This window comes from Oryctolagus cuniculus, chromosome 15 (assembly GCF_051225735.1).
Source record: "Oryctolagus cuniculus isolate XC-2025 breed Fujian yellow rabbit chromosome 15, ASM5122573v1, whole genome shotgun sequence".
Taxonomy (NCBI): Eukaryota; Metazoa; Chordata; class Mammalia; order Lagomorpha; family Leporidae; genus Oryctolagus; species Oryctolagus cuniculus.
Genome location: NC_142881.1, coordinates 43561697 through 43578266, shown reverse-complemented (window position 1 = coordinate 43578266; position 16570 = coordinate 43561697). Strand labels below are relative to the sequence as shown.

General features: G+C 39.6%; 1 protein-coding gene across 6 annotated transcripts in view; it reads left to right on the top strand.

Annotated features, from left to right (window-relative positions):
• The window catches only part of A1CF (APOBEC1 complementation factor), an 86875-nt gene that overhangs the window by 25469 nt on the left and 44836 nt on the right, over positions 1-16570 (top strand). For 4 of the 6 annotated variants that reach the window (XM_002718366.6, XM_008270124.5, XM_089314858.1 and 1 more), the window contains one exon: positions 3924-4068. The exons of the other annotated variants lie outside the window; for them this stretch is intronic. In XM_002718366.6, coding sequence (XP_002718412.2) covers positions 3970-4068 — 99 coding nt within the window. In that variant the 5' untranslated portion in view covers positions 3924-3969. The remainder of the gene's footprint in view (positions 1-3923; positions 4069-16570) is intronic. 6 annotated transcript variants of the gene reach the window in all.

Sequence of the window (16570 nt, the reverse complement as noted above, 5' to 3'; positions counted from 1 at the left end):
CTCAAAAGCAACATGACCAAAACAGCTGAAGTGCTTCTGCCACAAAACTGCTACTCCTCAACCCCATTCTTCTGGTTACCTAAGTTAAAAACTTGGTGTCTCCCTGGATGCCTATTTTCTTCCCACACAACACACCCAATCATCCTGTAATATCGCCAAGATTTGCCACTTTTTACTATCACCACTGTCAACACTAGTACAAGCCACTGCCATCTTTTACCTGGGTGTAGCAGTGACTTCTGTCTCCCTGCTTGACTTTCCCAACTCTACACACTCAAGTGAATTCAATGAGACAAGGAAGGCAAACTTGAGGGGGTACAAAAAATTCAATGATCAAGACAAAGGATATTTTCATTGAAACAATCAAAGCCAATGCAATAACTGCAGAATGAACAGCAAGGTTTTACATGAAAACAAGATCAGCCCTGTGTTTGCATTATTTACCTCTTTTGCCTCATCCTGGTCTCTGCCCTACATCCCCCTCCCTCCCATGTTTTCTCAACAATCAGAACGATTCTGTTAAAAACCTGAGTACAATACTGTAAGACTCTGGCTTCCCAAGCCATGGTCCTTACTGTGATGACAAGATGCTCCGTGATCCAAGCAGCCATTCTCTCCCTAACCTCTACTCTCAGTTCTCATTCATTCCCACACAAGTTGCCACCTCAGTTCTTACTCTTGCCTAGTGCCCTAACTACAATGTCCTACTCCAACCACTTCCCTCACTTCATCCTGGTCCCTTCCCACACTTACTTTCTCAGTATCATATGAACTGTTTACCAACCACAAACACATCTCATGGTCCTCTTCCATTATTTATCTTCTCCTCAGGAAGCATCAGAAGCACACTGTATTTTACTTATGGATCTTGTTTATTGCCTCTGACAGCCACTACAAAGCCATGCAATTTTTGTGGAGAAAGGGCCTTTTTTACTTTCTGCTTCATTCCCTCATCTCAAAAATTCTCAAAAGATAGTAAATATTGAAGTAATTTTTAATTAATACTTGATAAATACTCATGAGTGCTTTCCTCTAGCTTCAAGGGTCTTAATGCCTATTTTTCATTGGGTATGAATTCTGTCAGCTCAGTAAATGCCACTGGGAACTCTTCTCTTTCAAAATGCAGTAGTCGCAGTTCTGGAGATTTGACAGGAACTAAATTAGGAAATATATTGCAAAACCTTTATTTTAAATTGACGAAGTTTTTAAAGAAAAGTTTGACTTGCTTGAAAAAATATTTATCTAGGATTCAAGTTCACCCCTTAAATTGGGTCAACATTGGTAGGGGGAGTTGTTTTTGAGAATTAAGAAATTGAAGATCAACTTTCTTGTATAAAATTCTGAGTTTTATTTCTATGCGTGATTTACCTTGACTTGCAATTATGTTGGGATGTTATTCAGATTTTCTCAGTAAATTCAGAGTGAACTCATATTTGATCCAAAGACCATCCTGATGTCAAAATACCTTTCATCTCCTTTATTAATTATTAACCAAAACTAAAGGTACCTTTTACAAACAGAAATGCATTTCACCATAAATTGTTAACTTTTTCATGGAAAAGATGAAGTTCTGCATAGAGCAAATCTACGGGTTGGTCAAAAGACTACAGACTTTGCCTTCCAAGAGCTGGAAGACATACATCAATAACCCCATCAGATGCCATCCACAGCCTCCCAGCTCTTGTGGGTTTAATTCAGCACAGTGTGAAAGTTTGAGAATGTTCTGACCCAAAGACAATTGTAGTAACGATTGGAACAAATGCAAAAATTAGAAGTTGTCTTACAGGCCAATTTTCTTTATAAATCTTTTGTATATATTTATCTATTTTAGAGGATGTACACTGTTTCATAGAGATTTCTATGACTATGTTCACCATAGGACTGCAGACTCAATACAGGCTTCACTTTGCCCCTATGTCTCATAGGAAAAGTATTTATACTTTCAATGTGTCAGTGAATCCCTACCTGGATTGCTTTATATATATCAAAACATCACTATCACAGAGAAACTTTCTAAGGTGTCTTAGTCAAGATATCAAGTCTGGCTTTTTTAAAAATCCACTGGATTTTGCTAACTATAGACAATAAAATTGGTAACAGTAAATTTGTAGGTTGCTTGTAAAACAATGCCCAAAAGCTGAGCAGGGAGGGAGTGGAGTCGGCATGCAGATAACACTAATCAAATTTGTTCTTGAAACTACAAATGAATGTAAATTAACTTGACCTGGGTCAGGAGCAAGCAAGCATTATCAGAAAGGTCAAAGGCAAGAATGGTCATGATTTTATATATATAAATACAGGATGACATGCTTCGATCCCTAGAACAGCAATTGAGTATTCTCTCTGGAATTTCTTATTTTTACTTTTATTTTATAAATTATATCGAAAACATTATTATCTAACTGAGGCTTGTAAATTAGCTTAGGAATTTTTTTAAGTTCTATTACTTTAGAAATAGAATACCTGTTGCTGTCATTATTGATAACAGTAATATGAATACTACTTTTAATTGTACTAGTATTATTGCTATTACTACTATTACTAAATTGCAGTAATTTTAGTAACAGAAAAACTTTCATGCTGCATTTTTCTGAAATGATCATATCAGCTTCACTTTTCCTTGGTTTCCCAAATTACTGGCCTACTCATTCTGAATCTTTATATGACAATGACAAACTGAGTAGAAAATCTCAACTCATATGACCCAAAATTTTCAAAAGGATCTTTAGTCAAATGCAGTAGAGTTGGATTTGATTTGAACATTTCCTCGGTCCTGGTTGGCAGAGCAGAGCAATCAAAGAGGAAACCAGCAGAGAACCTTCACTGAGTCACTCACCTGCAAACCAGCCACTCAGCATGCAGCCCTTGAGATCCTTTGGGGCCTCCACCACTACAGGTTGTAACCTTCCAGATGGCCATAACCCTTGGGTGGGAACCTGTGGATTTAAGTAACCATCACATTTAGTTCATGTTACCACATCAGAAAGTATAGACAATAAACTATTTCAATTATGTATCCACATCTACCAGGGGTGGGGACCTTTTTTCTACCGAGGGTCATCTGGATATTTATAATATCATTTGTGGGTCATACAAAATTATCAACTTAAAAACTAGCCTGTTACAGATTTACTGAATTCCCAGTCCCACCTGTAGTTGCCTTGGTGGGGCCAGACCAAATGATCTTGTGGACCTTGTACAGCCTGCAGGCTGGACACACCCCATCCAACACAAACATGAACCTTTGTTAACTTCCATCATTTCTTTGGGTTTACGAAGAATTTCATGCACTCTGCTGATTGGTGGATGGATGTAGCATATTATCTTTGTGACAGCAGACCCTTCCAGTATTCCCATTCAAAAGAGTCCATTTTTTCCCCAAATCTACATAGATTTGTTAACATATAGTAGTTTGCATGATGACTTCTGCATATCTGACATCAGCACACCCTGTACTAGAAATTTATCTTGGGAGAATAAGTAGAAAGAAGTGTTAGGTAACACATAAAATAGGTAAATGAAGGTTAATCTCAGAGACACTGGATGCATTCTCTTAGCTGTTAGACTTAGTGATGGTGTTTTTTCACGTCTGTAATGACCATCCTTTTTATTCCTTTAATTGTCATGGTTGTTTGGGGGCATTTGTTGTCATCCTGAAATAACTGTGTTGAGACTTACAGATCTGCATTCTAATTAGGGAATGGCTATTATTTGTTTTTTACTTCTAAATTTCAACTAAAGTTGAAAAAATTTTTTAAATTTTTTTAATGAGTACATTTAACCAGCCTTGTTTGTGTATGGCTGTAGCTCTACTCTTCATAATTCATTTATAGAGATTGTTTTCTAAAGATGACCTTCACAAAAAGGACAAGTTTGGATTTGTTAATATTAATTTACTTAATTTATCTTAAATTTGGTTTCAGTGAGCAACCCTAATTAAACCTGATTTTTTGCTGATAATCACTCTCAATGGAATCAAATCACAAATCCGGGGATGGATTGAGCGGCACCCAGAAGGAAGCAGCCCTCCGCGCACTGATCCAGCGTACAGGATATAGCTTGGTCCAGGTAGGAAATTCTTGTCACACCTGCCGAGACTCACCACTGAGATCAGAGTGACGGGGCTCTTAGTGGTCCTAAGACGCAGAATGTGAGCAGTCAGTTGTGTAACGCTTTAGATGAGCCGCCCCTTTCCAAAAGAAGGAAATCACACCTGCTGGTGATGTTCTTTCTACTCTGGGTTGTCCATTCAAACTGAATTTGCCATTTGAAAACAGAATTAGAGACTACCACGATTCTGAAAGGTCGTTTTAGGCAGCTGGAATGTATCAGGAATATGGCAGAGAGCAAACTGCTTAGCACCAGCGTTCGTTTCCAGAAACACTAGGAAATACAGGGATGTCAGCCTAAGTACTCAGTCTAAGTATTATCTCAGCAACCTGACTCATCCAGTCTAGAAAATATAATACTAACCTCTGTCTACATTTAGCATTTGAAAAGGAAAAAACTTAAAATGGTCTAATTACAGGTGTTGGTGTTCAGGAACTACCTACATATTAGTATTTCCTTATGAGACTATCATTCAGAGTACTTAGGCTGCATTAAGAGGAAAACTGGTGTTAAAAACATAAATTACTTATTTTAAGCAATAGTGTTGTTCTTTTTATAGCCAAAGTATTTTAATTCCTCAGCTATTGTAATTCACCCACATATTTCTCCAACTTAACCAAATCCAGGCACTATTATGAATACAAAGGTCATAAATGATTAACATTAAAATGTATAACAGTGTCCTTTTATTAGATGTTACTTTGTCAGACTGCTGCAAAATGAACACTTTTCAATTAATCCTATAAATCATGGCATGGTTTGTTAAACATAATACAATACTTGAAGTTATTTATATTCTTCATCCTAATGAAACATATTTTTTAGGTTTTCATTGATTTATTTATTTGAAAGGCAAAGTATCAGAGAGAGAGAGAGAGAGAGAAAGAGGGGGGTGTGGGTGGGGGAGAGAGATCTTCCATCCACTGGTTCAATCCCCAAATGGCGGCAACAGCCAGGGCTTGGCCAACCCAAAGCCAGAAGGCAGAAACTCCATCAGGGTCTCACAGGGGCCCAAGTACCTGAATCATCCCGTGCCTTCCCAGCAGGAAGCTGATCAGAAGCAGAGCAGCCAGGGCATGAATGGGCTCTCTCATATGCTGGTGTCCCAAGCAGTGCCTTAACCCACTGTACCACATTTTATTTTATTTTAAGATTTATTTATTTTCCTTGAATGTCAGAGTTACACACAGAGTAAAAGAGAGATAGGGAGAGAGAGAGGTCTTCCATCTGATGGTTCACTCCCCAGTTGGCCACAATGGCAGGAGCTGCGCTGATCCGAAGCCAGGAGCCAAGAGCTTCTTCTGGGTCTCCCCGGCGGGTGCAGGGGCCCGAGGACTTGGGCCATCTTCTACTGCTTTCCCAGGCCATAGCAGAAAGCTGGATTAGAAGTGGAGCAGCCAAGACATGGACCTGTGCCCATATAGGATGCAGGCACTGCAGGCAGTGGCTTTACCTGCTATGGCACAGCGCTGGCCCCCCATTTAGGCATTTTAAAGATTTCAGTATATTTCTATTATTTCATGGCTTACTTTTTTTAAAGTCTCATTTAAGTCAAAAGAGGTTTAGTGGCTTTCTAAATACTTAATAGGAGTCAAATTAATTTAGGATCATTAATAAATTTTTAAATGATTTCATCTCCAAAATTAATGGATTTCAAAATAAAAGTTTGAGAAATTTCTATGCATCCTTATACTCCCAAAGCAGTATTTAATAATTCATAGAGAAAATTCTACAGGACTTGAAGTCCATAAAACTAATATACTGGGGCTGGTGCCGTGGCATAGCAGGTAAAGCCGCTGCCTGCAGTGCCCACATCCCATTTGGGCACCGGTTCAAGTCCCAGCTGCTCCACTTCTAATCCAGCTCTCTGCTATGGCCTGGGAAAGCAGTAGAAGATGGCCCAGGTCCTCAGGCCCCTGCACCCACGTGGGAGACCTGGAAGAAGCTCCTGGCTCCTGGCTTCAGATTGGCGCAGCTCTGGCTGTTGTGGCCAACTGGGGAGTGAACCAGTGGCTGGGAGACCTTTCTCTCTCTCTCTCTGCCTCTCCTTCTCTCTCTGTGTATCACTGACTTTCAAATAAAAATTAAAAAATATTTTAAAAACCTAATATACTTAAAAATTAATTTTCTTGTGTATCTGCTCAGGCACAATTTTGAAAAGATTTTTTTTGACATAAAACTTTTATAATTATAAAAAAGTTTTAAAATCATTTTTGTGCATTTCTTAGAGTCTGAAATTTTCATGCAAATGCAATGGTAATGAAAAGCATTTTAACCCTTCTAAGAAGCAGTCTGTCAAATGTTTGTATATAAGAATGTTCCTGTTTGCTAATGACCTACAATGTACTGACAGAAATATGCATAAACCTATCTAGTATAACATTTATAACATCTTACTGTCATAAATCTCAATCAATAAAAATGGAAGAATTGAGTTGTGAATGTATAATTATTACATTAATAAGCAGAACTTACAGGAAATAATCCCAAAACAATATAAATTATCAATTAATTTTATTCTAGATACTGATTCTTCATTTTCCTCCAGATGAAATTCAGGGCAATCTCATGACTTTCTTGGTAACTTTCAGAAGATAAATGATTCTTCACTGAAAAATTAATAGTTTTAGTCCAGAATAAGAATGAAAACATAACAATATCCAGAGGTAGAGCCACTACCCGTTCCCAAGTTAGAGGGCGGTTTCTGTTGTCCTGCTTCAATGCTTCACTCTTGCTACCCCACTGTGCCAACTACAATTACTGACTGAGGATTGAAGCAGAGGGAGGGATAGAGGCAAGGCAGGGGCAAGCGTTATACCCAGGGCTTGGGACACTGCTGGGGATACCATATCCCCTATTACTGTACCTCAGTTTCAATCTCAGTTCAACATCTGATTCCAAAAGGTGATGATTCAAGCCACTGGGTCCCTGCCACCCACATGGGAGACCCAGGCTGAGTTCTAAGCTCCTGGCTCTGACCTGGCCCAGTCCTAGCTGTTTCAGGCATTTTGGGAGTGAACGAGCGGATGGAAGATCTTTCTGTCTCTGTCCCTCTGCCTTTCAAATAAACTGCAGATTAAATTTTAAAATTTTCATAAAAAGCAGAGAGGAAGAAGGAAAATACTTACTTGACTTCTAGTGCTGGGCTCTCTGGGCCAGACAGCTATTTAAAGCTTTGGGGGTGCTTTGTAGGGTCAGAGACATCCTTCATTGTTCCACTGTGGTCTCTCACCTAGCTGGTTTACTTGGCCTAGCCTCCTCCTGCATAGCTCTTTTTGATGCTGGAGACAGCTTTCTTGGAGAGGATAACTGCCAATTGCTACTTTTTTTATTTTTTATTTTTTTATTTAATGAACATAAATTTCCAAAGTACAGCTTATGGATTACAATAGCTTCCCACCCCCCATAACTTCCCTCCCATCCACAACGCTCCCCTCTCCCACTCCCTCTCCCCTTCCATTCACATCAAGATTGATTTGTTCCCTAGAAATGCCCAGACATTCTCCATCCATAAAATCCAAAAGTACAGCTGACACAAAGAGTCACCTCTCCTGCCAACACGTAAGCAGCAGGCCACCCTGTAGCTCACGGTAGGCATTGCAGGAGTGAGTTACACACCAGCCTAGTGTGTTCTCCAAATGCAGGAAGTGCATACCAAGCTCTCTAATTGGTTTCCCTACTGCTCTGCCCCGATCTATGAAACCTGAGCAGCACCTCCCAGTTCCTGCCTCTTAGGAGAAACTAGGAATCCCCATGCAACAGGATGTCATTTTGTAGTTTCCAGGGCTTGTGCTCAGACTCTCCAGTCTCCCTAAGCTCAACTCTTGTGAGGAAGTTAAAAATGGGAAACAAACAAAAAACCCAAAAATTGTGTCCTGCTACCTCCTGGTCCACTAGGTGCTCTAGTAGCTTGGTTGACTATCTAAATGACAGACTCAGAGTCCAGTTGCATTTTTTTTTATTTGACAGATAGAGTTAGACAGTGAGAGAGAGAGAGAGACAGAGAGAAAGGTCTTCCTTCCACTGGTTCACCCCCCAAATGGCCACCACAGCTGGCGCTGTGCCGATCTGAAGCCAGGAGCCAGGTGCTTCTTCCTGGTCTTCTATGCAGGTGTAGGGGCCCAAGCACTTGGGCCATCCTCCACTGTCTTCCCCAGCCACAGCAGAGAGCTGGACTGGAAGAGGAGCAACCAGAACTAGAACCCGGCACCCATATGGGATGCCAGTGCTGCAGCCGGAGGATTAACCAAGTGAGCCACAGCACCGGCCCCCCAGTTGCATCTTAAAATCCTGTTACAAATGAGACAACATTCAGTCACTAAGAGTGATCATTTTAAAAAACTCTACAGTTTTTCAAAGTGGCAGTGCTGTGACCCATAGGGTTAAACCACCATCTGCAGCTCCAGTATTCTATATGGGCACCAGTTCATGACCTGGCTGCTCCACTTCTGGTCTAGCTCCCTGCTAATGTGCCTGGGAAAGCAGTGAAGGATTGCCCAAGTGCTTGGGCCCCTACACCCACATTGGAGACCTGCAGGAAGTTCCTGGCTCTTGGCTTCAGCCTGGCCAAGCCCTGGCCATTGTGGCTATTTGGGGAGAGAACCAGCAGATAGAAGATCTCCTCCCCTCCGCCCTGTTTCTCTCTCTTGCTGTATTTCTGACTTTTAAATAAATAAATAAATCTTTTTAAAAAACCAACTCTGCAGGACAGAAAACCATAACATAATACTAATATATCTGTGGATAGAGCTTGCAAATATTCTATTTTTAAAAAGAGCCTCAAATATCAAAGCAGATAATTTTGCTCCATTGTAAAACCTAATGCTATGATTTAGGAACATTGGTATAATAGAAAAGAGAAAAGCAGTATGTTAGCTCTCGCGTTAATAGTAATCACTATGATAACAAAAAATAATAAACATGCATCAGGAACTTATATTCTAATTGCTTGTGTATATTATTTCACTTAATTCTTACTACAGCACCACAAGGTAGCTACCATGATCACCCCTCAGTTATCTGGCGAGGAAAGTAAGGGAAAAGACATTAGAACATGCCAGATTCAAAGGCTAGGATTCCACTGCTATTGGCCAAAATTTCAGGTCAGATTTAGAGCACAGGAATTATTATATTGTGATCTTTAAGACCGTAATTGTAGAAGTTAGTATGCAAGGGCATGCAACAATTAAATTTTTAAAAAACTTATTTTTATTTATTTGAAAGGCAGAAAGAGAGAGAGAGAGAGAGAGAGAGAGAAAATGAGGGAGAGAAATTTCCCATCCTCTGGTTCACTCCTCAAATGGCTGCAATGGTCTGGGCTGTGCCAGGAGCCAGGAGCTTCATCCAGGTCTCTCACATGGCTCTTGAACCTTCTTCGACTGCCTTCCCAGGCAGATTATCAGGAAGCTGGATTAGAAGCAGAGCAGCCAGGACTTAAGAAGTACTCCATTGTAGGGTGCCAGCAGAGCAGGTGGTGCCTTATCCCACACTGTACCACAATGCCAGCCCTGCAAAAATAAATAAATAAATAAATAAAAATTAAAAAAAATAAAAAATAAAATTTGTCAAAGCCTAAACTTTGTAATATGTGTCAACTTTAATATTTGTTAGAAGAATGACTAGTGGATCAGAGGAATTCTGGTAAAAATAGAAACCTAAGATTCCAAAAGCTATTTATCTAAACCTAAAACTTCAATTAAAATGCAAGCACATATATGATTTAATCATTATTAATGACTTAGAAAATCTCTCTTGATCTGGTCTACAAAGTGTGGAAAATCTCCCAAGATTTCAAATTAGAAGGCCTATAATCTAACCTGACTCTTGCCATACACAAATTGGTATGATTTTTCAATAAGGCCCTTAACCACTCTAGGCCTTCACCTCTTGGCCATACCCTACTCCATTAACCATGATTCTGTCATGGGTCAGCAAACAAGAGCAGACCAGGTATATGTCAGCAACGGCCTCAAACTCTTTGTAACTTAGGGAAAATCCTTTAGTCTTTTTGATATCCTAATACTTCAGTAGTCTCATTCTAGATGGTAAGAACAATTAGCATGGTTATCTTTTTTTTTAAAAAAAAGGAAGTAATATTAAGTATACTTTTTAAAACATTTCTGTTCAAAACTAAAGATCAAGAAGCCTCTCAATACAATTTGAGAACAGTCATAAAGCAATAATTAAATAGAATTTTATGGTATTTACTAACTGAAGTTTGTTTTTGTTGTACCTCTATAGTATCTGATAGCAAATACTGAATTCTTACAAAAGAAAATTCAAAAATCAGAAGGAGATGAATTTGTGATTGCTTATCACTAGCAGGACAAATACATTATAAAAAATAGAAATTTGCCAATTATAACATGCACCAGTCTTTTATATAGCGAGTGTTTCAACAACATGTGCTTGTATATGCATGAAATTATGTTTTATGGGCTCGTTTTTCATCTTCTTTGGAGATTGATGCCTGAAAGTTTTACTGAACTACTTCAGAGAAAAAGAGACTTAAGGAAACACCCTGCATACAGCAGGCGCGCAATACATACTACAATGTTGACAAGTTAAACTTCAAGCGTCAAAATTACATCAAGAAATATTTGGATAGAGGCCGGCGCCGCAGCTCACTAGGCTAATCCTCTGCCTAGCGGCGCCGGCACACCAGGTTCTAGTCCTGGTCAGGGCACTGGATTCTTTCCCAGTTGCCCCTCTTCCAGGCCAGCTCTCTGCTGTGGCCCGGGAGTGCAGTGGAGGATGGCCCAAGTGCTTGGGCCCTGCACCCCACGGGAGACCAGGAGAGGCACCTGGCTCCTGCCATTGGATCAGCGTGGTGCGCGCCGGCTGCAGCGCACCAGCCATGGCGGCCATTGGAGGTGAACCAACGGCAAAAAAGGAAGACCTTTCTCTCTGTCTCTCTCTCTCTCACTGTCCACTCTGCCTGTCAAAAAAAAAAAAAAAAAAAAAAAAAGAAAGAAAGAAAGATAGAAATATTTGGATAGAAAATGTGTTATCGTGCTAACATGTAAATGATCTTAGTAACTAAGAAGTGGGATCATGTGTGGGTTTTTTCTCTTTACTTTTTCATTCCTAACTATTTCCCAGGCTTTCTGAAGTTAGCATGTTTTTCTGAGAGTCACAGAGAAAAAAAATCCCATTGTGATAGTACTTTCCTCAAGAATGCATTAATGACATAGGCCATAAACTCTGCGACATGTGATGCTTCTTCCACCTGGGGTTTTCTCCCTAGAACTAGGAAAACATTCTCATGGATGAGCATATACTGAAAACTTTCCACTCAACCAAAGCTCGGTTTATATAATTTGAAAAGTCTATTAAAACCAATGCTAAACACACAGGAAGTCTTCAACAGATCCATGGAAATGCAGAATTTAAAAAGTGTGCACATTTTCCCTGAACTTTTTTATACTTCCTCATGTCTAATAAAGATTATTGTCAAGTAGTCTGAATATCATTAACAAACTAGACTCAAATATTATTTTCAAGTGATTTAAAATATGGTACTAGCATTTTTGTCCAATTATCCTAATAGTCTGTTTTTTAAAAAATCACTACCGCCCAATCAAGCTTTATGAGGTTTGATAATCCCTTTCCATTCTCAAATGAACAGCTTTTCTGAATGAATATCCAGGTTTTTATTGTTGTTTTTGTTTTGTTTCCTTAGTCCCCACATGGAAAACAATGTGCTTGAGCCAGGCCCTAGGATTACAGAGGCTTAAAATGTAGTGAAGTAGATGAGACAAAAAAAAGGAACTTATCAAAATTTCAGGTGAAAATATAAGGCAGCTTTGAATGACCAATATAGCTGTGGGTACCACAAAATTTGAGGATATTTTTCCTGTAAAGCCTTAAAACTGACCATACTCTGAGCTAAGGAATATATTTTTACATAAGAATGTTCATCACTGTGGAATTTGTTTTTATAAAAATTAAACATATCTTAAGTGTATAATAAAATATTAATGATCAAATAAAATATTATCATCTTTACATTACCAAATTAAATTCATGTAAAACCATGATTTTGAAGAATTTCCAAAGTCATAGAGAAGTATCCAAATTTTAACATTTAGTTAAAAATCTGACCACTATGTGTAAAGTTCTTGTTATTTTATTTTTTTTAAGATTTATTTATTTACTTGAAAGTCAGAGTTACACAGAGAGAGGAGAGGCAGAGAGAGAGAGAGAGAGAGAGAGGGTGAGGTCTTCCATCCGATGGTTCACTCCCCAATGGCCTGCGCCCATCCGAAGCCAGGAGCCAGCAGCTTCTTCTGGGTCTCCCACGTGGATGTAGGGGCACAAGGACCTGGGCCATCTTCCACTGTTTTCCCAGGCCATAGCAGAGAGCTAGTTTGGAAGAGGAACAGCTGGGACTAGAACCAGCGCCCAAATGGGATGCCAGTGCTTCAGGCCAGAGCTTTAACTTGCTGCATCACAGCACTGGCCCCAAAGTTCTTGTTATTTTTAAGTTTTTATGCACAATGAAAAATCGGAAAATGATAAAATGTAATCAATAAAAGTGTTCTTTTTGCTTGATACTCTTATTTATTTTCTAATATTTCTGTAATGATTGTTTTTGTGAGGAATAATCTCATAAAACAGAAAACATTTTTAAGAATCATTAAAAAAATGAGAAATTTATGAATCATAAAGAAAGCTTCATTATTGAATCTGGATAGGTATTTGGGTTCATTAGGCTATTATTTTGCATTCTTTTTATATTTGAAATATATTTAATATAAACACAGCCTAGTTTTTTAAAAGTTGTACTTAGAAAATAAGCCCCAGAGTTATACAATTATAAACCAGGGATCAGTAATCCATGGCCTTGAGCCAATATAGTTACAGCCTGTTTTTGTAGTCATTGCAGGTTATGATTTTTTTTTTTACATTTTTAGGGATTGTTTTATAAAAAGCCTAAAATATTGACTGTCCTCTACAGGAAAAGTTTGCTGATCCCAACTCTAATCTGTAATACAGTACTCTCCATTGGAAATGAATTCACAAGCTTTAAATAAAATTCCTACCACATAGAAAAGTGTTTAAGCTTCCTAATGGAAGTAGGTGCAGCCCTCCTGGGGATACCCATTCATGCTAACTAAAGCACAGATTCATTTATTAATTTACCTGCTGATTTCATGAAGAGTTAGATGGCTACTGCATTTCATGAGGCTTATTCTCATTTGGAAGATAGAAAATAGACATGTAAAGAAATAAACTCATTACAGAGTATGGTGAATTCCATGAATATCATAACCCAGGTTATGTGACCAAGACTGGCAGTTGGCTTTCTTCCAACAAAATAATGCTGGACTTGAGACTCATGTGAGTCTGTAAGAAGTCAAGGAGAAGCCGGCGCCGTGGCTCAATAGGCTAATCCTCCACCTTGCGGCGCCGGCACACCGGGTTCTAGTCCCGGTTGGGGCGCCGGATTCTGTCCCGGTTGCCCCTCTTCCAGGCCAGCTCTCTGCTATGGCCAGGGAGTGCAGTGGAGGATGGCCCAGGTGCTTGGGCCCTGCACCCCATGGGAGACCAGGAAAAGCACCTGGCTCCTGGCTCCTGCCAGGATCAGCGCGGTGCGCCGGCTGCAGCGGCGGCCATTGGAGGGTGAACCAACGGCAAAAGGAAGACCTTTCTCTCTGTCTCTCTCTCTCACTGTCCACTCTGCCTGTCAAAAAAAAAAAAAAAAAAAAAAAGTCAAGGAGAAAGCATCCCTAACATAGAGCACCTCTCAGGCAGCACAACTCCACCAAAAGAGTTATGGAATTCAGACTACCTTTGCATAATGAACACATGTATGTGTCTTATTTTCAAAGATTCATTAAGGATACAGCAGACAAATAAGTAATTGTACTTTATCTTTTCTTTCTCTACTAATCAGCTATGAACCTGGTTTCCTGGGAACAATCCCCTAAAACTAGAAGGGAAAAAAAAAAACAGCCTTTAATTCCTACCCCTCAAGTTTTGTTTTCTATAAGTGTTCTCTTTTATGGAGTTTCAATGTGATGATGTTTTGGTTTGAGTTTATTCAATTCTGCAACAAGTATGTCTAAGCAGTAAGGTACAAGAGACGCTCTTAGATTAGGATACTATTCCTCTTCTAAGGGCTCCCGAAATTAAGTTAGCTCCTTTTCTTTTGATTTTGTGTAATACACTTACTAATTGGATCTATCAAACTCTCAAAGACCAAAGACAAAGGGCAGATTTGGGGGCAGGCATTGTGGTGTGGAGGGTTAAGCTGCCACCTGGCACGCTGGAATCCCATATGAGTGCTGGCTGGAATCCTGGCTGCTCCACTTCTGACCCAGCTCCCTGCTAGTATGCCTGTGACAGCAGTGGAAGATTGCCAAATACTTGGGCCCTCACACCCAAATGGGAGACCTGGATGGAGTTTCAGGCTCCTGGCTTTGGCCTGGTCCAGCCCTGGCCATTGCAGCCACTTGGAGAGTGAACCAACAATGGAATATCTTTCTCTTTTTACTAATTGTTTTCACCTAGATTGTCTCAGAGAGAAGCAGATGAAAAACCATGGAGGCAATGACTTCTATTTCCAAACGCTACACAAAAAACCTAGACAAAGAGGAATTTGGCCTCATGGTAACTAGGTAGGTTTCTACTTTCTCTGCTATGGCCTGTTCTCACCACCTGCTTAGAACTCTGCTTCCAAACACATAGGGCATTCACCAAGTACATATATTCCAATTCTCTAAATCGCTAGTGATAAACATGAGAACAGGATGAGACCAGCAGGTTATCACAGGCATGCTTCCTGAAGCTTAGCGAGCTGCCCAAGGCCAACTTGATTCTAAGGCTCAGAAGATGACTTGCTTCTGCTAGCCACACGTGCCATAGCATGGTATGGCAGATTCCCAATGAAGGAGCAGTTCTGTGGATTCTTGTACATGCATCCTGCATTTGTAGGAACTTCATCATCCCAAGAAAGATAAATATGTTCTAAAAGCTCCTTTAAAAAATAACAATGGATTTCTCTCCAATTAGGCTAATAATTTGCCATCTATGAGGTCTTGGTATATAATTCAAAATCTTTACAAGCTATGCATTATGGTAATTTCTCTTAAACTAGGAGCACAGAAATTTTCTACTTGATCAGTTTAAAAGCTGATGTGAGTTTTCATGGCCCAAATATGCAGAAGTATGGGCAAATATTTTAGACTTCAGATTCTGCTTATAGGCAACTTCAAGATTCCCCCACCTACCCACCCAGTGATATGTTTGTTAACACCAATTAGCAACCAAAAATAAATGACTCTTTGTCTTCAGTACCTAGGAGCTTATCATGATGAGATGCAAAGAAAGCTTTCAAACACAGCTAGGCAAAGAAGAAATGAGCACAATGGTGCATATGTGTGGGGCTTCAGGAGCTGGAATCCTTTCTAACAGTGTTTCAGCGGTCAAGTAGGGAACTGAGGTGATGTCAAATGGCACACTAGCACAGCATTCTATAACACTGAATCCTCTCTGAGAGCTATTCCACCTCCAATTCTCTTTGGGGTTTTCTGAGGGGGAAAGTTAGCTGTTTCAGGAATATATTAAACACGTCTCCAGTGCCAGCTAGTCTTTGTAAACCAAGAGGAGTAGGGCTCAAAGCTTTTAGTAGTCAGCAATGTCCAGCTAGAAATTGATCATGATTTCCCAGTTTTGTAATTGCTTTCCTAACTATCTTCCACTTGTGGGAGATATTCCACTATAAACTCATATTTTTATGCAAGTTTCTTCAAGTAACAACTCAGTGCAAAGAGAGGCATTTGTTAATAGAATAGGTGTCAAGTAGTTATGCAGTTGGAGATAAACTGATTTTCACTGTTCCAACAATATCAACTTCTAGGCTCCTTGCACCAACTCATAAAATATTCAATGAACATTTTCCCACAGACAGTTGTGGAATCAAAGTCAGCCTCCCTTTCACAAGCATCCCACAGGACTACCACAAGTGTCATCAACCCCATGCTTTGATAGATAATGAAATTAAAATCAGGAAAGATTTAGTGCTCTTTCCAGTTCCATCAGATTGTCAGAAGTTAAAATTCCTGGGGGTGTGATGAAGAGAACAAAGGCTGTATACAGTTTCTTATGTATGGAATCCAAGTGCATTAGATGGAATTATCATTGGCTTACATTAAAGGAAGAAAAGACAGGAGAGCAATTACTCAGAGCCAATGTTCTTTAGTATGCATTGATCTGCAAATGGACAGTTTGCATAACTTAACCAGATCTCAAGCTGCTATAGCATTTAATTCAAAATTGTATCTGTAAGTAAATAAAAATTAGGTGGGCTTATTGAATTAATAACACATTTCAAAAGATTAAAAGCCCTAAATGGATCAAGGAATCAGTGAAACTCTCCTCTGTTTACTGGATGGGCAATAGAGGCGCCTGCAGTTTAGCGTGGTGTGTTCAAGCACATGCCTAGAGCCAGAAGTGG